The sequence below is a fragment of the Epinephelus lanceolatus genome, chromosome 16 (assembly GCF_041903045.1).
Source record: "Epinephelus lanceolatus isolate andai-2023 chromosome 16, ASM4190304v1, whole genome shotgun sequence".
Classification (NCBI taxonomy): Eukaryota; Metazoa; Chordata; class Actinopteri; order Perciformes; family Serranidae; genus Epinephelus; species Epinephelus lanceolatus.
In genome coordinates, this window is record NC_135749.1 from 20,075,703 (window position 1) to 20,099,260 (window position 23,558).

Here is a 23,558-nt window from a genome sequence, read left to right on the forward strand (position 1 = left end):
TTAATATATGTGCAGGAGAGTTTTCTGATTTAAAAAAAAAAAAAAGTCCAGCTCCATCTCACGCATAGCTGCATTAATTAGCCTTAATGTGAAAACAAGTCATATGATTGAGTGTGACAGTTCATTCGTGACCTCAGAAACAATAGTTTGACAAAAAAAAATCTTCAGCCAAGATCCACTTACTAGCTTTTTGGAGAACTTTCAACTGCATCTCGCTCTTTGTTCGCAGTTGGCGTAGTGTTCATAGAGAGTGAAAGCTCAAAACCACCTTGTTTGTCTTGTCTTTTTCTGTTTGGTCTTAATGCAGTATCCTTTCTTAAAATTGTGTTAAAGCTGGGGTAGGGAATTTTCTGGAAAACAAAGGAAGAATTTGAAAATAAGCCCTCCTCCTGCAGCTCTCCTCTCTCTGTCCTACGCCTCTTCAGGCATGTGCATGTGCTTCATACAGTAATCCAGTATTTCCCATACATCTTATTTAACTGCAGAGTTGTTGCATTCGCTCACCGTCCTCCTGCCCCGCTCTTTCTCTCTGTTCATAAAAAATGAGACAAAAATAAGGTAGCTAGCATATCCTGTGGTCCGTCTGCCTCGCTCCCTGCCGCTACAGACTATTTCACCAGGAGGAGAGTGAGCCACAGCTTAGGAGTTGGACCTTCAGTCAGCAGCTGTAGCAACTTAAATTCAGCCAGCTCAAACCCCTCTGCGCAACGTTTAGCGCCTGGTCTTACCTGTGTAACAGCAGCAACAGAAAGTTTGCTGATCTGGTGGGGAGTCAGGGCTGTCTGGATGTCAGGTGCTGGGGTTAACGCTGGCTGGATTTAAAGTTACTCCAGCTGCTTACTGAAGGTCTGTGCCTGTAAAGCCCCATGACATGACATATTGTGATTCAACGCTCTAGCTAATGTTAACTACTTAAACGTGAACTTTAAGCTGCAGCCATGAGCTTCTTTCTTCGGTTAGCAGGAAGCTAAACTGTTAGCAACATTTTCTCCATATCATGAAACACTTTGCAGATATGGACACGCTCTTTTTTTTGTATCGTTTATAGTCAGACTCTCTTTTAGACTCTCATTTTGATGAATCTATCTTCTTTTTTGGGGTTGCCTTGCAGCCTAGACAGATGTTGCCAATGCTGAAATAGCAGGATTCTCTGCGAACATGCACATGCATCTGCATTTATAGAACAGCCAGTAGGAACACCCTCTCTCTTACCTGACCTGGGCTAGATCTCTAAAGCCTGAAAACAGAGCCAAGAGGAGGTGCAGAATTCTAGTGTAAGGTTAGTATGGGATTGCACAGTGACAGTAGAATAAAACCCCAGCTACCCCAGTTTTAATGCTCCTTAAATCATGATGTGATTTCATCATACTCATAAGCACAAATAAAACGGGACCAAAAGGAGAAGAATCAGTAAAAAGGAAGAAATGATCAGGCAGTGTGGCACAAAGGGAAAACAGAAATTACAAATCACTTGTCTAATTTCATTTTAAGGGCTCCTGTTCCTGTCATTCCTTTACTGCATCCATCAGTGCCAGAAAGAGTAAAAAGTTATCCCTCCCTGTGCTCATGTATGATGCTCTTAATTGAAGAGTACTTTGAGAGCACAATGCCTATTGTGACTTTGATCAAAATTGGACCCAATCACTCTAAAGGGGAAGCTAACTGAGTACCATTATTTATACATATCACTACTGCAGTATAATTTCTCCAAAGGTGTACATCAATATGTGTGTTGACAATCAGTGAGTGAGTATGTGGGTGCCGCTGCCGCCCAGTAGAGTATGTTGTTTGACCTAAAGACGTCCTGTGGATTGTGTTGGTTAGTGTGTGTTCAGGATGTTGGAGGCTTTGGCGCTGTCTGTCGGTAAAACACACACTTCAGAAAGATAGCGGATTTTATCTCAGCTATAGGAGTTTGTCTGACCTCTTGAACTATGTGTGTGTGAGTGTGCATGTGTGTGAGATAGAGAGAGACTTTAACAGAATAATTCAACACTTTGATAAGTATGCTTATTCACTTTATTGCCAAGAGTCAGATGAGAAGATCGATACCACTCTCATGTCTGAAATCAGGAGGTGATTAGCTTAGCTTAGCATAAAGACTGAAATCAAGGGGAAAAGCTAGCCTGGTTTTGTTCCAAGGTAACAAAATTGGACGAAATTCTGTGGCATATAACCCCCATAAAAACCACAAGTTGTTATTTTTACACGTTGGTTTTAGTACAGATTAAATTAAAGGGCGGTTGCATTTATTCTTTTTTTTAATCATCCTTTTTTATCATCCTAACTTTAAATATTGGTTAAAGTACATACGTGCTTTTTTCCTTAGCCCTTCTTGAAGCGTTTTCCCACATGACCTGATGTAGGTTTCTGCACGATGCCTGCCAAGCCCTCCGTGAGAATTGCGTTAGCGATATTCCAAATTAGCAATATTCCTCTAACCCCCAAACTGGTATGGAAGCTAAGCAGTGTGCTGCTGTGCACGCCACAGTAGTTGGGATCCGAGTGTCACACTATAACACAAATGAACTAGCTGATCGAGGCAGCGGTAGAACTGAAACTCCCGTGATCTGTGAGGTAAGATTACTGTTTTTGCCACAGGAGTCTGGTGGCTTTGAAGAGAGCGATATAACAGCTTCAGTTCCCCTTTAGTAAGGACTGTGTGACAGCAAGGTAAAGCTGCGTTCTGCTTTTTGTGAACTGCTGAGTGGACATTTCCATTTGAAAACCCCAAAAAATGAAGCAGATGAAGTCGACCTTTAAAGACATAATATGTTGATTGTTGAGCTTTAGAGGAGGATGGATTTCATTACCTTTGTGCAGAGCCAGATTAGCTGTTTCTCCCTGTTTTTGTTCTCTATGCTAAGCTAAGCTCAATTTTTAGCGTACAGGCATGAGAGCAGCATTGATTTAACTTCGAACAAGTCCGTGAATAAGCCCGAAATGTTGAACTATTCTTTGAATGCTGTCAAATATAGATCGCATTCTGAGGATGAAATCTCTCCTTTGTCTTGTGTGTATTTAATGAACAAATTTGTCCCGTCTTATTCGTGTTAGAAAGACTGTTTGGTTCATGTGCAGATGTATGTATGTGTGTGTGTGTGTGTGTGTGTGTGTGTGTGTGTGTGTGTGTGTGTGTGTGTGTGTGTATGCATGTGTGTATTAGATGAAATTGTCTGTCACATATTTTTCTACTTTTCTCTGTTGCGGTGTTTTCATCCCTGCGATGAATACAGCTCAGTTGGGGACCACGGAAATATATTTACACAAAGAGAAAAAATAACAATATATGCAGTGTAGAATTTAATGTGCCGTTCTTCATAATAGACTCGGGTGCTCTTTTGCTGATACAATTCAGTATTTAAAACGAAATCCCATCAAAGATAGCCAGTCTCAGAGATAACGTGCGGTCTGTTCTCTGTTTGGAAAGACGGAGAGAGGTCACATTTTGAATTCACAAAGACAACTTCACCCTCTAATCCTTCTGTATACAACCAATCGTGACGCATGTTTGTATCGTATTGTCTGACTTCTTGGACGTCCTGTATGCCAGCTGTTTTGTCTAAAGCAAGAACTAGTGTTTTCATTGTTGTATGATGACATAGATTTGTTGCTTGCAGTGATTGTTCTTAATCAAAGTGGGGTTAAAATTGGTGAAACTTGAGTATGTGTTCTGAAAGTAAGTTAGTGGTGACTGTGCTCCTTGTTTAACATGGACCCAGGTCTTTTTTAAAATATATAAATATATATATAAATATGCTTGAATTTCTGAGGAGGATGCTTGTAATTGTGCAATTCATCTTGTCGCAGAGGTACAAGAGGTGAGCGGAAAAGGGCAGTACGCTTAAGGCGAATGGAGCCGAAAATGTGCATAAATTAAGTACAAAAAGTACAATTTGATATGATCTCGTTTGTCCATGTGAATCTGTTTTAAAGGGGAAAGTGTGAGTAATAAAGTGGAGCCTTTCCCCAGGTCTGAGGAAACAGGAAGTCAGTGTTAAATCCAAAAGGACCACAGTTTTATCATCTCATCAAAAGAGCCCCCTCTGTCAAATTGAAGCTCCTGTCCAAAATGTAAAAGTTTACTATTTAATGTTACTACGTGTAGAATTTGCATTCTATATATATATATATATATATATATATATACATACATATATATGTATAAACTATCAAAAGGGTCACTGGTTTGAGTTTTGTCTAAAATGACAGCAGTGATATGGGATGTATTACGAACACCAGCCTGAAGACTTAAGACCTTAATGATGGCGGTCTGATAAAGGGATGGAGGACTTTTTATGGCATGGTTTCTGTCTCCTCAACTCTCAACACACGGATCACTTCTGAACGAATCCTGGGAAAAAATGGCCGACCCATGCCAGAAAACAACTCCTTCATCTGCAAAGAACTGCAAGAATTCTTCACTCTAGTTTGGACTGAAGGATTTTATGTTTGCGTTTTCTTTCTTTGACTCTGATCTGTTTATTAAATGATAAAAGTTCTACTCTAAATGTGAGTTTAATTGAAAAAAAAAATCAATGTACTGTGTGTAGAAACTGTAGATGTTTGTACGTGCAAGTTTGGAAATTGTGGCTCAAAAGATCAAGGAAAACAATTCCAAAAAAAAAAAAAAAAAGTTCAATATGACACAAAAATCTATTGTGTGTTGTCTTTGTGTTTTGTAAATGAAGACTGAAAATCTTGGTAAATTCAGTATTTATTACTTCTGGATATTGAGAATATTTTAGTGATGCTGAAAAGGTGCTGTATTTATTTTATGTGAGAGTTGTTCATCATGCTGGGATTTGCACTTTTGTGCCATTTATCCAGTGCTATGAAGAAAATGATAAATCATAATGGAAATAAAACTTGAAGAAAGAAAACCAATGTCATGGTTTGCATTACACAGCATGAAGTCAGTTTATGTTATGTGGAGCATTTCTCCAAACTTTACATGCTAATGTCAATACTTGCAAGGATATCTTTACACCACTAACTGCATGCTGACTGTAAACGTCCAGCTGTGTTGTTGCTTTTGCTCTGATTTGTGCTGGTAAAGATTCACTGACCATATTTACATACACACCAACATTCCACTATTAATTTGAATATGACAAAATTCTGAATTTGATAGGGATCATGTAAACAGCATATCTGATTTGGATTTTCCGAGTTAGTCCCTTTTCTAAGTGAAGCATTTTCCGATTAAGGCGTGGGATATGAACGACTGGGATATCAACACATTTTTGGGTATGCAGCGCAGAACTTTTCTAAAAGTTGGTGGAAAGCATAAAAGAGGGATGCCATGTAAACAGCTCAGTAGGAACATGGTCTTTTTTGAAATATGGGGAAGAAAAACCCTGAATATGTTATGTTCGTAAACAGTGTTTAATTCAAGGACACTTCAGTGGTTCTGTCCAAAGGTGTAAAGCTTAAACTGTTTGGATTGCCATGCTGGCAGTGCACCTTTGTAGGTGCAGGTGGCGTTAAAGAAAGGAAAAGCAAAATTTATACCACCCAAAAGTGTTTGCTTTATACTCACTGTATAATTTAAAGGACGGTTTCAAACAATAATCACATGCCCATGTGGACATTGAAAAAGTTTTAGCTAGCTGTAATCATTCCTCCTGTTCATACTGACTAAAGATCCCTCCTTCTCTGCTTCCAGTGAAAGTGTTGGGAAACAAAATCCACTGTCCTCATTCTGTGCAGAAATACATTAAAATGTTCAGATGCTAACATGGGGCTTTAACTATTTGTCAAACTCAGCGGGTATCTACCCTGATCAGTTTTTATTAGTACATCTGTGTTAGTCACTCCTGCTGCTTGGCATGAAAAGCCTGTCAAGGAAACAAATTTTGTGCTAAGAAAACTAACTTTGGGAGAGATGTGCACATTAACCGAAATTGCTACAGCCTCAACACGATATAAACCTTTAATACACCTCTGGACTTTGTCCCCATCACTTCCACTGGAAGCTGTGATGAAGGTTTGCCCTTGCTTTAAACTAAGGAATCACAAGCAGAAAGTATTGGGAACCACTTATCTAACGCAGTTTCTTAAAGGGATAGTGCACCCAAAAATGAAAATTCAGCCATTATCTACTCACCCATATGCCGAAGGAGGCTCAGGTGAAGTTTTAGAGTCCTCACAACACTTGCGGTGATCCCAGGGGAGAGGGGGTAGCAACACAACTCCATCTAATGGAGGCTGACAGCGCCCCAGATTCAAACGTCCAAAAACACATAACTGAATCCACAAAGTATCTCCATACTGCTCGTCTGTAGTGATCCAAGTGTCCTGAAGCCCCGACGTAAAAAGTTGTTTGGAAAAATGTCATTTGAACTCTTTTTTCATTGTAGCCTGCAGCTCCAACTGCCTATCTGTGCACCACGTTCATGTGTGCGCGCTTGTGTGAGACTGAGACATGGGCACTGCGTTCGTGCTTTCGCTGGTCTCGTGAGCGTGGTGCACAGAGAGGCAGTCAGAGCTACAGGCTACAGTGAGGCTAAAAACAGTTCAAATGATGTTTTTCCAAACAACTTTATGTCGGGGCTTCAGGACACTTGGATCACTACGGACGAGCAGTATGGAGATTTTGTGGTTTCAATTATGTGTTTTTGGACGTTTGAATCTGGGGCACCGTCAGCCTCCATTAGGTGGAGTTGTGTTGCTACCCCCTCTCCCCTTGGATCTCTGCAAGTGTTGCGAGGACTCTAAACTTCACCTGAGCCTCCATTGGCATATGGGTGAGTAGATAATGGCTGAATTTTCATTTTTGGGTGCACTATCCCTTTAACAGATCCAAGTGGTTGATACTGGTATTGCAGGGGTCTGTGAAGGCTGCCTGCACCAGCCACCTTGTATGGGCATCAAGGGTATTGCAAGTAAGTGAACACAGTAGCTAGAGAAAAAGTAAAACAAATCTTTAAGTGAAGAATGAAGAACTGGCTGACTTCCTTTACTTATATTCCAGATGTGTCACTTGCATTCATTCAGTCATATATAAATAAATAAATAAATAAATAAGTGGAGTCAAGCATGCAGCTGGGGATGCCAGGAGTTTTGCTGCTGTTGCTCATCACAAGTTTCCAGTACTCAGGATTGACAATCATTGATTTAGCAGCTGCAGTCATTAAAGAAATCCACAAGTTAAGGATCAAACGGTTTATTTAAAAATGCCTCAACTACTGCCAAGAAATGCACATCCCAAACTTTGAACATTTGCTGTTCACATGATGGGGAAACAAGCGTAGAGAGCGATGCCACACTGGTTGCGTCTGTTCCGAGCCATCTTGATGTAGCCTTCATCTCCGTAATTTACACCCCAACTACAATTGAAATATTTAGAGCAACATGAAACTCATGGAACTTAATATACCATCATTCCTATAATCCAAAGTTAACATTCAACATAAGTTCTCACACCAACCTGTTTTTGACCAGCCAGTAGTCACGTCCTCTCTCAGTGCCGTAGCCCACAGCCAGCACTCCATGGTTCACGTTGTTGGTGCATGTGTGGTCCCTGTACACACCTGTGGGGCCACAAACACATGTAGAAAGAAAAAACAGATGTAGCTCCAAAGAGGTTAGCAACTCACTTCCTTACACCCAACTAAGATTAAACTGGTTTTATTTTTAAAGACAGTATAAAGCCACGACTCACCATGACGGTAGAAGACAAACTTGGGCCTGGAGGCATCAATTGCTACTGAGATAGGTCCGATTCTGGCTACAGCTGCCATTAATGCAAACTCATCCCCCTCTGGTAAGAAGCCATAGCCTGAGCAGTTCGCAGCTCGCAACTGTGGGTTATATTTGCACTGACCACGCTGAAAACAAAGCATTGTGCAGGGTAGATATAGTCAAGGTTCAACCACAGTACACCTGATATTTAACACGCGCATTATCCTGGCAGCTCACCCTGCCGACGTAAGGGTAGGCGTCATCAGTAGCTATGCCTTGGTTTTTGACATACTGGAAGGCGTTTGCCATGAAGCCACCATTGCACCCGTGGTTGCCGTATTTTACGGAGCAATCCACCAGGTTCTGAGGACTGAGGGACATCAGGACGCCTGTAGACTTCTTGAGCTGCCCTTCCAGAGCTCCGACTGCACTAAAGGCCCAACAAGAGCCACAAGCACCCTAGAGGACAGGAATGTTGCACATGTAGACTGCCTCTTTTTCAAAGTCCTAATGCTCCATGTTGAAAAGGTCCAGTGTGTAGGATTTAGGGGAATACAATTTTCTCTTTAGTGTATAATCACCTGAAAATCACTGTGTCTCCATTACCTTAGACTGAGCTTTTAATCTACATGGGGACTGGGTCCTCTGCTTCAGAGATCGCCATGTTTCTATAGTAGCCCAGAATGGATGAACCAAACACACTGGCTCTAGATGGGGCCAGGCATGCTTTTGTGTCAGCTATCCATAGTTGCCTCTCATCTGCAATGAGCGCTGGAGAAAAATATTTTCTGATGTCACTGCTTTAGTTAGTGTTTTTATTGGGTTAAATCACATCTGTTTTGGAGAGGGGATGAGACCTCTGGATAATTCCACTCACAGTACAAAACTCCAGAACAATGAACGCTGAAGGAACTCTACCTGGGAGAAGTTTTAGCTGATTGCGATCTGTAATCCTCACTAGATACCACTAAGTCCCCCCCAAGTCTTACACACTGCTCCTTTAATGTGTACTGATACATTAGGGTATTGCTCACCTGCATTTTGACGTTGGTTACCAGGCCTTCATCCCTCCAGTCCAGTGATGCTGGTAAAGAGGAGTTGGCCCCGTCAAAGTCTGATGGACCCCTCACCAGGTCAGAGGGCACGAAGGTGCCTGTCAGCGTGCTAGTGATCTCCTCAATGGTCTACAAGAAGAAAGAAGAGCACATGCATTTGTTTGTTGGCAGGACTTTAAAGCTACACAAGTGGCATAATTAAAAGAAAAAAAAAAAACTCAACTAACCAGGTCTCCCAGGTGGTTCATTGCCAGCTCATAGGTGTGTAAGCCCAGGGAGACTTCCAGGTTATGAACATTAATCATTTCTAAGTTTTCTTCCCATATCCGCCTGCGACCCAACTCCTCAATCTGGAAACACAAACCACATGATACATAAATTACTTTATCGACACTTAACAGCTGCCAAGAGTTGAAGACTGAAGGTGTTCTGCATGCAAGAGAGTGGCTAAATTTCACAGCTAAAATGCACAAACACTTGACACATTAACACAGTGTGACACCATTCAAAACAAACAAATAGGTTTAGACTAGTGACTGAATTAAGACTTGACTTTTTACCTGGTGAGAATAGACTTTATTGTGTATCTTCTTCCATAGTGACCAGTGTCGATCCAGTTCAGAATTGATAACGGCCATTGCAAAGCCACACACAACGGTGAGGAGCAGGCTCCGAAACATCTCTGAATCTAGAAAAGGAAGAACTTCTCGCTGAAACAGTGAAAACAAATGTTTTTATAGAGGCCTACATCAGCTGAAAGGCCTGGTTGGCTTTGATTGGACAGCTGCAGCAGCTCTCAGTGAAACACCACCAGCTGGTTTCAATCAACGTTTAGAAGCAGTGGAGATAAAACCTGACTAAACCCATGTTTTGGTGTGTGTTAAAAACCTTTGCAGGAAGTCAGTGAAGACACAGAGAGAGTATTTTTTATGTTTAGTCAAATGTGTATAGGCTAAATGAAGAAATCCATGGTTAGAACTTACATATAGGGTATTTCCAATAAATGTTCACAGTTTATACAATTTGACAAATTTGTAGAGGAGCTATACTTCACCAGGTGGCATGTCTTATTCAAAAGAAAAAAAATCAGAAATCAAAGTGAGCAGTGAAAAGTAATGTTAGTCATACTCACTGGATGGCAGAGATGCAAAATATGACCAACTTGAGCAGATCACAGTCTTTATCTATCACTATGTTCACTGCCCAGCTGTAAAAATGTAACCTGCAATAACTGACTTGGCCATTTGAGGGCAACAGAAACATACTGTGAACACAACCCTGACATATCACTATTGAAGTTTAAATTTACTGGACACATCCAGCAGATATGGAGCAACATTATCATTCATCTGGAGTCATCTTTCTGGTCACCCAGTGAATGTAAGTCCAACATTCACTCTCTTTAAGCTCTGTTTTTGGTCTCTACCAACTCCTGAGGGAAATGTCTCACTCTTTAGATGCCAAATGCTCCACAGTTGTCACCAGCCAGGTTGCTAACTGTGCCTGTCTGAAGTTTGGTGCTGAGCCAGTCACAGGGCTGCCAAGTTTTCAGAGTTCTTGGAAAAAAAAATCATTAAAATATTCATATAAAATAGCCCTGTGACCTCATCAGTTCTAAATTTGTTTTTCACCATGTGAGAAAATGGTTATGTGGTGTCACAGCATATGAAAAGTGTCAGTTGTTTGAGTCTTACTGTCATTGTGTGAAACTTGGCAGCCCTGTAGGCATCATCTTTAAAAATGTTTCGTTCGCAATACTGAAAAATATTGATTGAAAATACTTAAAGAAAGCATGTATCCCGGCTTTGTGTTCTTTGTCCATGTTCATTCTGAGTATGGTACGAGTTCATCGCTGCCCCTTGTGGGTCAACACATTCTCACTCCGACCTCACATATTGATGTTTGGTCATCTACTTTTCATGTCCACATATGACATGTAAGGTACCCTGGGTGCGTTGGTTGTTGATGTTCTGGGACACTGTGTCAAGTTCTTTTCTTTCAAGATACACTTTCATTTTCACTGTAAATTTAGCATTACATACAGTCTCTTTCAAAATAAACACATATTTTTTCCCCTCAACAACAAACACACATGGTTGGGTTTAGGCAACAAAACGAAGTGGTTAGTTTTAGGAAAAAATAGGGTTTGGCTTTAGAATCTGAAAAGTCTGTGTTTGTTGGACCCATCCACCACCCCTTCCGCCTGCCCCACTTGGACTTTCGCCACCTCAACTCTCGTCCTTGTCCCGCCACATTTCCCCCTGATGCTGCCGGGTGCTGATATAAACTATAACAGCAATCAGCAGCGTATCATGCTGACAGTAAAGGACACCTTTTTTTCGTTGGTTTCTGACACCGCAAGTCACTGCCCAAGTGCTGGATTTTGATGACAACCATGCTCTGTGGACACCCACATGGCTACAACTACTGCTCTCATGATCTGTCAATCACCAGTGGGTATTTTACCTCCTACGGCCTCAGGGTGGCAGTAATGAACCCATTATAGTTTAGCACTCTGCAAGTTTTTCCTGAGTTTGTAAAAGCATGACCTGCCCTACTCTGCCATAGGGCTGGGACACATGCTGTGTCTTTTACTGCCAGGAAATGTGAGGTTGGGCGCTAGGTGCTACTCTGTGCCTACTTTCAAGGACACAGAGGCAGGTTGTACCTGACGTTGCTAAGCGAGCACATCAGCATTGTCACCTATTTACCAGAAATCCCAATTTCAGAGCTGATCTTCTGTTGTGTTGTTTCTCAAGTGAGTATTAGGCCTAAAATGTCGTCTGTGGCACAGATCATAAAGCTCTGGGTAGCCCTGTGCTAAAATGACCAAATCCCCCCTGATACTTAAAATAGACTGATATAGAGTGTGCCAGGGCTGACGTCAAAACCTGAAAGTTTAGCATTGCGATGGTTCCCGGAAGAGAAAGTGAATGTGATTTTTGCATTGCCTTTTGGATTATGTCAGAAAATAAGATCTATGGCTAACACAAGTTTATGATACTTACAGGTTTTGTTCAGTGAGATAATCTTCACATATGAACACCTTTCATACCGCATTTGAAGCTTAAATGCGATCGGCAGAAGTAAAAAGCTAATGTTAGGCTTTAACGGACTACATGACTACTCCACGGTCGCATGACTCTTGACGTCACCGCCACCAAGCTTTCAACTGATTTCGGCTATAAAATAAAATTCGTTTGGTTTTCGTAGCCTTATAATTATGCTTTTACATATATATATATATATATATATATAGCAAGGGCCTTGCTTTAGAGAGGTCGCCATCTTGCGCAGCCATGTATGTACGGCAGACCAAGCGGACAATCCAGCCAGCCAGAGAACGCATTTTGCGTGTATAAATAAACCAACGAAGACAGCGGAAGGAAGGAAGAAGGAGGAGGAAACAGCAGAGAGTGTTAGTAGTTCGTCAGTGGAGAGTAGTGAAAAGTGTTTTTAGTTATAAAGTTTGTGAATGGACCACACTTACCACGCAACAGGAGAGAATGAACCCGAACCGTCATCTGCGAGGAAAAGAAGACGCAGCTTCACTCCTTGTGATGCACTCTCTGCGGTGCTTTTCCTCCTGATGATATATCTCCCCAGCGATGGCAGCAGTAGCACCGAATCCCATTCTGTGCAGCAAAATGGGAGCGGAGGATTCAGCCTCTCTTCTCGCCCGCTCAGCATCCAACACATGGAGTTCCTCATCTGTATGCTTCGGCTCAAACAGGTATGGCTCTGGGTCTGTGTCCGCTACAAGAAACTCTTCAAAATCGAGTTCAAAGTCGTCCATTGCAGCTACTATAGTCCGGAGATACTGCTAGGCTAAATAAACAACTGAGCTCTGTTTACAGGCTACGCTGTCAGTCAGTGTGCGGGCTGGAGATTGGTGGAGCAGAGAGGGGAGGGCTGCCCCGCTGGGTACTGTAAAGCCTGATTTATGGTCCTGCATTAAATCAACGACGTCGCTATGTCGTAGGGTACGTGGCTATGCAGAAGGCTTGCCATAGCCCCCGGCGTAGCCTGACGTGCACCTCCCCAAAAATGTAACTACACGTCGAGGCGACGCAGACCCAGCACAGACCGAGAGGGCTGTGATTGGTTTGCTTGGTAGCAACGCATTTCCGGTTCCGTATTTCCAGATTGCGCCATCCCCACCATCTTTAAACATCTTCTGTTGCAATGTAGATGTTGCAGTATTAAGGCCCATTTATGCTCAACGTTCAATACGGATACGGAGTCTTTTACACCCTGGAGTGTTACCGGAGTTTTTGGAGTGCTCAAATAAACTGGCCTTTTTCCCGAACGCTACTCTGGTCTCCTGCTGGTGAGGGATTCCTAACAATATCGTAACATGGTTTAGATTTCTAAATAAATATTCACCTCATCGCTAGATAGACCTACTCCTGAAAAACTTGTGTCTGTGCAAGGCTTTTTGTCCCTATGAGGCCACTGTCATTTACCTGACGGGAAGGGTGAGTGAGTGAGCCCTGCAATCTAGAATTTGACCACTGATGTCACTATTTTCAACCCATTTTACACACTGGCCCTTTAAAGCCTTAAAGGTACCTGTATCACACTGAAAACAAAGCCAACATTTAAATATCCACATTTAAATAAATATCAAATTGATAACATTTGATAACAACATAAAGATTAGAGCTTATATTGTAGTATGTGAAACTACAAGCATTCATTTAAAAAAAAACAACACAACACTGATGAGCGAGGCTACCACAGCAGATACAGCAATTTAGCTTTTTAAACACTTTATTTTTTGGCAGTATTTTTAACTTTTTTTCACAGTTTCGTCACTAAAAATGAAAACAAACATATGCTCTCTGATGCTGAATAAATAACCTAATTCTAATGAGATGATTCAAGTGACGCATCACATTTTCACAATGAAGGGTAGACTGCAAAACTGGCAATGCCGCAGAGGTTATTCTTGTTTCTGGCAATTCGAATGAAGCCTTCTTCTCCCCACGCAGTTCCCCAACTGGAATCACAAAAGCATTCACATTTAATATGTAATATTTGTCATACATTTATTTTCATATGTGGGGAAAACATTTTAAGTCCTGCAGGAAGAGACAAATTCACCTGTTTTTCACCAGCCAGAAGTCTTGTCCTCCGTCTGTGCCATAGCCAACAACTAGGACAGCGTGATTTATGAACTTTGGGTTACAGCCTGGTGCGTTGTATAAACCTAAAAGATGCATAATGTTACAAGCCACTCACAAGAAAAAATGTTGTCTCGGTGGATACACTGAAACTTGGCGTCGGTTAGCTTGTGGTTAGATTTAGGCACTTAAACCACTTGGTTAGGGTTTGAAAAAGATCATGCTTTGACTTAAAATACCAGTTTGTGGGGGCACAATCCTAGCAGGAAACACAGTGATATCACAGTAAAACCATCTGCTTGTCGTGCCTAAAAAAGCCACTGGAAACACAGCAATTACTGATGTAAAATAAGTGTAATGTTAGCTGTTTCATGGCAAGGTTAAACCGTGAAAATATTCTCAATGTAGTGTACACTTAGACTGGTATTAATTTATTTGGTGTGACTTTATTTCAGGTGGCTAAAATACGTTTTGTTGCTGACCCATCCACAGCAGTTTAGCTTCAATGTCGGACTTTATCCTGCTTCTCACAACTGGAGGTGTGCAGACTGACATCTACTGTACCTCATTCAACCCCACTTCAAAAAATCTCAACTATCCCTTCAACTGTAGTTTTCTCAAGTGTGTCTCAAACCAAAACCAGATGTCTTTCTGCATTAGCTCCTCACATTCAGAAACCTCACCTCCTCTGTAGAGATGGAAAGATTGCAGCATGGCGTTCACGGCCACAGCGACCGGCCCCACTGACGCTACTGCGGCCTGCAGAATCTTCTCATCTCCTCGTGGGAGGATGTGGAAATTAGAGCAGTAGCCGGCCTTTCCCTTGGCAGAATACCGACATTTCCCATTCTACAAATAGAAACGAGATATTCCAAATCTTTAGTATTTTAGTATTTAATCAAACTGGGAAATATTATGCATGTTTTATGGGACTTATTTGTCTTGATTGTGTTATATAGTTGGATATAAATCAAATCACAATGTTATATAATAAATTATGTACATGATTACTGCATTCACAATACATATATGCTGTGTAAATATTAATCTGCAAATTAAAGCTCTCATACACTGTAACTTCTGCAAAAACAGGTCTGTTTTGATGTGTATTTGATGCATCTGTCAACACACTATTCCAGCTCACAGAAACTTTATTTCCATTTACAGTATTATATTTGGCTGCATGGCTCTGTTTTGGGGCCCCTCTGCCTTTCCTCAGGCCTACACAGAAAGCCTCTTCCACACGGTTGTGTGCTCATTTAATCACCAAGAGGAAGATTTAGCAATGAAAATAAGGCAGCAAGAATCCGGCATGAACTTCACTCAGACTTTACCCTTCTTCTTCTTTGTATCATAACATGGCAGACTATAGTCAACACAGCATTTATTGGTCTACAGCGACGCCTAGCGTTGTGGAGTAGTACCTGAATACACAACACACGTGCCTACGTGGAAAGCATAAGGTGGAGAGAGCACACCTCTCTGCCCTTCCACATGCAAATGAGGAAAGCCTGAGGCAGAGAGAGCAAACCTCCCTGCCCTTCCATGCGCCTACATGGAAGGGCTAAGGCAGGGATGTCTTAAATTTGTCTGTTAGACTCTGAAAATACTGAACGTCTTAACTGCAAAAACTGAAATAAATACAGACAGCAAGACAACAAACAAACAAGAAGAAAACAAAATGTTAGTAGTTGCATGTTTGTATGTAAGGTTAATCTTTCTATAAAAACCCTGCCAATTAATTTAATATAACTGCTGTTTTCACTGGTGCAGAAGATGACCTGGTGTTCGTAGGGGTAAAAGCTCTCTGAGTCTACGCCTCCGTTGCGGATGACGTAGCTGAAGGCTTTAGAGATGTATCCTCCGTTGCAGCCATGATTTCCATCTCTGGTGCTGCAGTCCACCAGGTTCTGTGGGCTCAGGGGAACAAGGACACCTGTTGTCTTCTTCATCTGCCCCTCAAGAGCTCCCAAAGAGCTGAAGGCCCAGCAGGACCCACACAACCCCTTTTAAAAGAGACATCATGTTTAATGCCACCAGTTATATCTTTTCTTATGTCCTCATTCGAAAATAGCTGATCATTGCTTACCTGGTTTTGGACGGGGCTGACCAGGCCGCTCTTCCTCCAGTCCACACTCTGAGGTATTGATAAACCACTCGCTTCCTTAAAAGTGACATTGCTGAAATTAACAGGCTCCTCCAGCTTCAGGCCATTCATCCTCTCATTGATTTCCTCAGCTGTCTTGATAGAAAAAAAAAATGTGTATGTTTAAGGTCAGTGTGCTGCAAATTTATCTTCCTCTTCTAAAAGTTCCCCTCAAAGGTTTTTGCAATGAAACTACTCTGAGAAACAACTGGTCATATACAGTGCTCCACCTTTCCAGTCCCTCACCACACTGCGGCCCCATTTAGAAATAGTTTCAGTTTCACATTTTTGGAAGATGTTTTTTTTATGTTTTTGCACATGTCGTCACTCGGCCTTGGTGACGCAAGGAGGCAATCATAAAATAAACCACAAGTTCCCCTGCATCAAGTTTAAACTTCTCTTTTTTGGAGAAAGAGAACAAATTAGACCACAGTTCCCGTGTGATTTTAATTTATTCATTTTAACACCACAGCAGGTCCAGCATTCACTTCTTCTCCTTTTTTGCTCTACGGTCCTGTTGTGTTGGTGTCGGATTTGACTTGCTGTACTTATCAACACCTCTGTAAAACCTTTTTTTAAAAAAATAAATAAATAAAGTAACAAGCATTTTACCTGTCCTGATATTTATTTCCAAAGCAACTATAACACACTGTCCTCTGGGATCACTGCAAGAATCCTGCAGAGAGTCAATACATCACACTGACACAGGGTTCACTGATCAGGCTTCCTATCATCTGCATTGTCAAAATAAAACTCTGCCTTCTGATGATATCTTCAAATGCAGCAGACACAGAAAAGGCACGATCACCCCTGATCTTGAGTCTGGAGCATGGGACAGCTGACCTGAGGGACCTGGGCGTAGGGAGTTAGGAGGTCTGTGATGTAGGATGGGGACAGACCATTAAGGGCTTTGTACACAAACAAAGCCCTTAATGGTCTGTCCCCATCCTACATCACAGACCTCCTAACTCCCTACGCCCAGGGACAGACCATTAAGGGCTTTGTACACAAACAGGAGAACCTTAAACTCAGTTCTGAAACATACATACAGACAGCCAGTGGAGAGAGGCTTAAACAGGTGTGATGTGGTCTCTCCTCCGTGTACCTGTGAGGATTCTGGCAGCAATGTTCCAAACCAGCTGGAGGCCGGACAGAGAGGACTGACTAATACCGGTGCACAGAGTTACAGTAGTCTAAACAGGAGGAGATGACAGCATGGGTGACTATCTACAGGTCTTTGAGGGAGAGAGATGGCTTGATTTCAGAAATGGTGCAGAGTTGGAAGAAGCTGGCTTTTACTGCTGTATTTATTTGTGTAGTTAATGTGTAGGATTTATTAGCATCTAGCAGTGGGGATGGCACATTGCAACCAGCTGAAATTTCTCCCATGTGCCAAATGTGAACTCCCGGTTACGATTCCTTCAGTGATCACTGTTCAGAGGGTTTTCACCTTGAGCTGAATTATCAACAGACGTCTCCCCTTCTCCAGAACAAATGAACCAGATGTTAAAAACCTGTGAAAGCACCGAGTTCTGCATGTTGAACTGTCACAGCCAGCACCTGCAAATGTGTGCAAGTTCAAGTATCTTGGGGTCTTGTTCACAAGTGAGGGTAGAATGGAGTGTGAGATGGATGGGCGATTTACTGGTCCATCTACGTCCCAACCCTCACCTAAGGTCATGAGCCCTGGGTAATGACCGAAAGAATGAGATCGCGGACACAAGCGGCCGAAATGAGTTTCCTTCTCGGGGTGGCTGGTGAGGAGGGAGGGAGCTGGAGTAGAGCCACTGCTCCTTCGCATCAAGAGGGGTCAGTTGAGGTGGTTCGGGCATCTGATCAGGATGTCTCCTTGGCGCCTCCCGCTGGAGGTGTTTCGGGCACGTCCCACTGGTAGGAGGCCCCGCAGCAGACCCAGAACATGCTGGAGGGATTACATATCTCATCTGGCCTGGGAACGCCTTGGGGTCCGCCAGGAGGAGCTAGAAAGTGTTGCTGGGGAGAGGGATGTCTGGGGTGCTTTGCTTGGCCTGCTGCCCCTGTGACCTCAGGATAAGTGGATGAAAATGGATGGATGGATGGATGAATGGCCTAAGTAAAGCAGTTTCATGTGAAAAATCAGTATATTTTCAATGTTCTTGTCGCAAAGAGGTTACATGGTGGACTTTGTAGCTGAGGACCTGCTCCCTGTGTAGATATAAACGGCTCATTCTAAGGAAACGAAAACACAATGATTCTTATTTTCAGGTGATTATACAGTAAAGAAAACATACTAGTTATATTATATTCCATTTATACCAATATATCCCTCTAAATCCTGAACACTGGACCTGTTTTTCATATAAAATGCACAATTAATATACTATTTTTATATATACTATAAGATTTTTCTTCTCGGACTGAATTTGCCACAATGGCACACAACAATAAAACAGAACCTTCACTCCACATTTGTTCTGTTATTCTATTTATATCCCAGACATTATTACTACGATGCATGTATGTTTACCTTTTATGTAACTTCCCAGATGCACTCTGCTTTATAATAGTACTGATTGTCCAGATTGGCCCAGCCATACCAGATTAAAATAATCAGATTGTATAAAGGAAGATTAGAGCTGCTCTATAGGTTACGGTTTAATTTAAGCCACAGAGGGTGCAGGTTTAAATGCAGTGCTGGTCAGCGAGATCCGTCTTCAGAGGTCAATGAGTGTGAATCCACTTTAGGTTATAATGTCACGCATATGTCGGCACAGCTCCTGGGAGGGAGAGGAGCCAGTGATATAATGAGTATTCAGTGCTGACATGTTTGTCATGCAGTGTGTATCCATCAGGGATCTCTCTGATACATGTCTGTCCTACATAGTAGCATGGTCAATGTGTGAGCGCTCCACTCTGGTACTGCAGTTTGAAGGACAGCCTCAGTTTGGCAGCAGTTCGCTTGATGAGGTTCTCTATAAGTAAACTGTACAACCAATAATCTCAAACTGTTGACTGTATTCATGTTTAAAGCATAAAGATAAGCAAAATAAAGGCAGTTATTCACGTCGCTGCTCAGGGATGATGCAGGTCATTGTAGACAAAGAAGTAAGTAAGAAGGAAATATTGAAAGAAGGAAGACACAAGAAACAAATTAACAATAAATACATGAAAAAAGCAAAGAAATCAAAATCAAGCAAAATGCATAAACAGGGCAGAGAGAATCAAATGAAAATGAAAATTACAAAAAACATGCTGACAGATGCGAGTAACGCAAAGACTAGTTTGCTCGCAGCAGAGGCGGCTGTGTGTAGGAAAAACAGAAAGCCAGGTTCGCACTCACAGCAGCCCACAGCCAAGCAACAGCAGAAAAAACATCCTGGATTACTATCAGTCATCTGTAATATGATGCGAGCAAATACGTATTTCAATAAGTTGTCTACATATTATTGGTAATTAGTGGAATTATTGCTTCGGATTTGTCAACCTACATTCTTGCTTTGATGCAACCTTGTGCAGTTTTGTCTGTTTGCATTGAGGACATTCGCATGTTACTGATAAAATACTCCAGACTAAGATTTTAAACATGTCTGTCTAGTTTGGGATCGCATAGACTGAAAACGCAAAGTGTGATTCTCACCATGTCGGCCAGATGATTGAGCCCCATGGTGAAGCTGTGTTTTCCTGCCGAGGCCTCCTGATTGTGTCTCAACACCAACTGCATGTTCTTCTCCCACACTGCCCTCCTGAATACAACCTCAGTCTGAAACAAAAACAGACTGAGTTACCTGAGGGTATATATGTGTGTGTGAATGAGTGTGTATTATGATGAAGATTGAGACATAAAGGTTTTCATAATCCTACCTGGTTATCATAAACCTTGCCATGTTTGATTTGCCACTCGTCCCACACTTTATTTAAGGCAGACGAAGAGCGTCCAAGGACCAGAGAGGCCAAAAGTAGCACGGCGCAAAAAAGGTGCATCCTGAGAAAAACAAAATAAAAAAGGTCACATTTTATGAGTAGATGACCTGTATGTAATTCTTACTATAACTTAAACAATTAGCCAACTAATCAGTTAAATTCATTATCAGAAAGAGCAACTTTATTTTTAGTCATTGTCTAATAATAAACTGAATATCTAAAGATTTTTTAACTGTCAGACAAAATAAGCAATGCAGCCTTGAGTTTTGGGACACTATGGCATTTTTCAGGATTTCACTTCATTTTATGGACCACACTATCAGGGCCATAGCCTTGAAAAACTGAGGTTGTGAGTCCCCAAAATTTTCAACCAGACACAGAAAATACAGTCTGAACTTTGCGTTGCATTTCCAGCTCAGTCACCACAAAAAAATGTTGGTATGTTTCTGCACGGACATGATACATTTGTGCGTTTTATACATATGACATAGTTCAGATTACATATCTGTATATGTGTTGAGTTTCTTATCAAGAGGAGGAGGACTAGTGTTGTGTCATTGGCGAACAAATCACTCAAAAGAATGAATCTGTTGAGTAAATGTGCTGAACTGAATCACTTCCGGAACTGATTCATGCATTTCTCAGTTCAGTTGAGCTCAGCAGCTAGCGTGCAGGCAGGGAGTGGAACTGCCGATTCGGTCCGTGCGAACGATGAATCACTTGCGAGTCGTGAGGCAGCCAGGGTGCATGGAGGGACTGCCTACCGCGTGACGAATCACTCCGTGAACGAATCACTCAGTGACCGATTCAAATCATGTCTTCTCAGCGATACACTTTCATAGGGACCATTTTCTCCAAGCTAACGGCTAATGTAGCCAGGGGTCAAGCCACATGAACACAGTCACACACCTCCCCATTGTCTTAACAGACATAGTTTCCAGATAAACAAACTTAAAACGTTAGGCTGGCCAGTAATGAGACTCACCAGTGCAGGGCAGACGCGGCAGCAGCTCGGCCATGTATCAGTTCAGTGAGTCGGACTACGCAGTACACAGTCAGGGCTCTGACTGAACTGAACGATTCGGTGAATGAATGTTTTGAACAAATCTTTTTAATGAACTAATTCTAGTGATTCAGTAACATCTAAATAACTGCTTTGCCCATCACTAAGGAGGACATGGTGGATGTTGTGACACCCAAGCAAGATGGCTGCCAAGCGCAGACAGCAGCAGACCGCTGTTTGAGACGGGTGTTTTTTAATGGCACGTCGGGGCATTTCAAGTCATGTTTGTAGCCACCAAAGTAAATATTTTAAGTCATTACATGATCCTTTCCTAAGTCTTTTTTTGTGCCAATGTAACAGGGTCAATTATACAGCAGTAACATGTGTGACAAAGTCAAATGATAACCACTTTTTCTACCCCCTACGTTCACCTTTGGGGGTACCCCACCTATAAAGGGGTGTCTCCTGCCTTGCCTCCCCTTTTGCTGCTGTGCTCCATGGGAGAGATAAGACATTCCATGTGTTAGCGCTGTTAAGCTATGATTCATTTTATGCTAACATAATCTGGTGTCGCTTAATTTGTGTCGGGGCTGAGCTTGTATGTTGTGTATGACGGAGGATTTTTGTTACCTGTTGTCAGGTATGTTTTCTGTTTCATTGTGCTTAATTGAGATACCCACTGTCCTGGCCTTTTTATATCTACACTAGAGTCCACTGGTTACACCTAGACCTAACCTCACATTAACTACACTGTTGTTACAACATGAAATTAAAATGTAAAGTTACAACATATCTGCTAAATATTCAACATACAAATGTCACATAACTGTGCTTTGCAGAAAGTATAATGCCAACAATAATTCTGGGGACTGGGTTGGTATTTTTGTTTCACTGTTATATTTTTGGTGAACCTTGTTTACTAACATTCATTCATTCATTCATCTTCTAACCGCTTCATCCTCTTGAGGGTCGCGGGGGGGCTGGAGCCTATCCCGGCTGACATCGGGCGAGAGGCAGGGTACACCCTGGACAGGTCGCCAGACTATCACAGGGCTGACATATAGAGATAAACAACCATTCATGCTCACATTCACACCTACAGACAATTTAGAGTTTCCAATTAACCTAGTCCCCAATCTGCATGTCTTTGGACTGTGGGAGGAAGCCAGAGTGCCCAGAGAGAACCCACGCCGACACGGGGAGAACATGCAAACTCCGCACAGAAGGGCTCCCACGCCCGGGATCGAACCAGCAACCCTCTTGCTGTGAGGCGAGAGTGCTAACCACCACACCACCGTGCCGCCCTGTTTACTAACATGATGGGCTAAATGGTGATTTTAAAGAATAAAAGTCTAATTGGGAAATACTGGATCACATTTAAATATATTTTATAAAATATATACTTGAAAATAATACTGTAGTTAGCCTATAAAATATCCACCAAGTGTTGCTCTTCAGTTGTAGAATGTAAACTCTTCCAGGTTAATAAAACCCCCAAATTCCCGAGAGAGCAAAGTGAGGCCTGTAAAACGTCATTGTCAAAGTAAATACTTGCAGCAGAAAATGTTAAAGTTCAAACCTGTTTCACTGTCTGAGCTTCAGCAGATCTGATCTACCCACTTTATCCTGTTTATTCACAACACACACACACACACACACACACACACACCCTATAACCATTTGCTTCGACAAACATTTGATCTCAACTCAGAATATCAGCCAAACAATCTTAACATTCAAATACAGACAAGAAGAATTAGTTTGTGTTTACCTCGTTGCAGAAAAATCAGCAGGTTGTTGTGTTCCGGCAAGAAAGTGTACCCGTTTTCAACGGACCATCACTCTCAAAAGAGGAAGTATAGTTTCCTCAACCACATGCTGCGGGTTGTTTTTTTTCACTCTGTCTTTCCGTGCGTCTGCTCTCTGGCTCGTCATGTGAATCTAATTTACAACCAGCTGCAGGGGCCCAAAATACCCCTCCAATACCAGAGGTGGAAGTGACAAAGGTTACATGATAGATATACGTACAAATAAAACTGCTTGTGGAGAAAAAAAATGAGAAAAATAAAACTGTTGATGGAAAATTTTGTGATAAATTGAGAAATTATTCAAACTCAGGCTGCTGCTCTATCCACTAAGCCACCAGTGCCCCATATTGTTGGATTTCACATTCCAGCTGCCAACAACATTGTTAGTCATCAATACTTAGTTGAATTTAGGTTGTGACACTGGGTGGCCAAAATTCAATGTCAGAACAACATTAAATGCCAACATCAATCTAACTTACAGTACTCATGACTGATGATGTTAATATTTTGTTGGTTTTAAGATGTGTTGTGAAGTAACCAAAATCGAATGTCTTCCAAACGTCTCATGCCAACGTCATCTTGACTTAAAATAACAACATTTATCCCACAGTAGAGAACAATAGGAAAATGATCTAGGGGTCCAACTGTCAGACGAGGAGCGGGACATGGCACTTTGTAGGGTTCTCTCCTCCTCTATATACCTTCTGAGACCCTGTGTCCTCATATGTGTACATCATATTTTGGGTTGACTTGACCTTATACTTCATTCTACTTAATTTAGACCTGTTGTCCTTGTTCGTGGACACTTTTTTGTGCCATCTAGTGGTAGTAAGA

At 41.9% G+C, this 23,558-nt stretch overlaps 2 protein-coding genes across 3 annotated transcripts; both read right to left on the reverse strand.

Moving 5' to 3' along the window:
- Positions 1 to 7,152: 7,152 nt before the first annotated feature.
- Positions 7,153 to 9,480, reverse strand: LOC117263943 (cathepsin S-like). The gene is made up of 7 exons (XM_033637687.2): positions 9,302 to 9,480; positions 8,969 to 9,091; positions 8,721 to 8,870; positions 7,924 to 8,145; positions 7,667 to 7,832; positions 7,433 to 7,535; positions 7,153 to 7,331 (listed from the first exon to the last, which is right to left on the reverse strand). The coding sequence occupies exons 1-7, from the start codon at positions 9,419 to 9,421 to the stop codon at positions 7,232 to 7,234; spliced, it is 984 nt and encodes a 327-aa protein (XP_033493578.1). The 5' UTR covers positions 9,422 to 9,480; the 3' UTR covers positions 7,153 to 7,231.
- A 4,016-nt stretch (positions 9,481 to 13,496) lies between these two features.
- Positions 13,497 to 22,844, reverse strand: LOC117263942 (cathepsin K-like). 2 transcript variants are annotated; one of them, XM_078175529.1, is made up of 9 exons: positions 22,688 to 22,825; positions 22,496 to 22,542; positions 19,854 to 19,974; positions 19,630 to 19,752; positions 15,957 to 16,109; positions 15,649 to 15,873; positions 14,551 to 14,716; positions 13,848 to 13,953; positions 13,497 to 13,743 (listed from the first exon to the last, which is right to left on the reverse strand). In XM_078175529.1, exons 3-9 carry the CDS (start codon positions 19,971 to 19,973, stop codon positions 13,644 to 13,646), a joined length of 993 nt encoding a protein of 330 aa, XP_078031655.1. In that variant the 5' UTR covers position 19,974; positions 22,496 to 22,542; positions 22,688 to 22,825; the 3' UTR covers positions 13,497 to 13,643. The 2 variants fall into 2 exon arrangements, with proteins under 2 accessions (XP_078031655.1, XP_033493577.1); XM_033637686.2 differs by lacking the exon at positions 22,496 to 22,542 and having other exon boundaries at positions 22,688 to 22,844.
- Between the last annotated feature and the right edge of the window lie 714 nt (positions 22,845 to 23,558).

Excerpts from the sequence above, each read along its gene's own strand:
- LOC117263943 (XM_033637687.2), bottom strand. The coding sequence starts at position 9,421 with ATGTTTCGGAGCCTGCTCCTCACCGTTGTGTGTGGCTTTGCAATGGCC. Across the intron at positions 8,146-8,720 it reads TAACCAACGTCAAAATGCAG|GGTGCTTGTGGCTCTTGTTG; the intron begins GTGAGCAATACC and ends CCTGTCCTCTAG. Across the intron at positions 7,536-7,666 it reads GTTTGTCTTCTACCGTCATG|GTGTGTACAGGGACCACACA; the intron begins GTGAGTCGTGGC and ends GTGGCCCCACAG.
- LOC117263942 (XM_033637686.2), bottom strand. The coding sequence starts at position 19,973 with ATGCACCTTTTTTGCGCCGTGCTACTTTTGGCCTCTCTGGTCCTTGGA. Across the intron at positions 15,874-15,956 it reads TCAGCCCCGTCCAAAACCAG|GGGTTGTGTGGGTCCTGCTG; the intron begins GTAAGCAATGAT and ends CTCTTTTAAAAG. Across the intron at positions 13,744-13,847 it reads TTCTGGCTGGTGAAAAACAG|TTGGGGAACTGCGTGGGGAG; the intron begins GTGAATTTGTCT and ends TTGTGATTCCAG.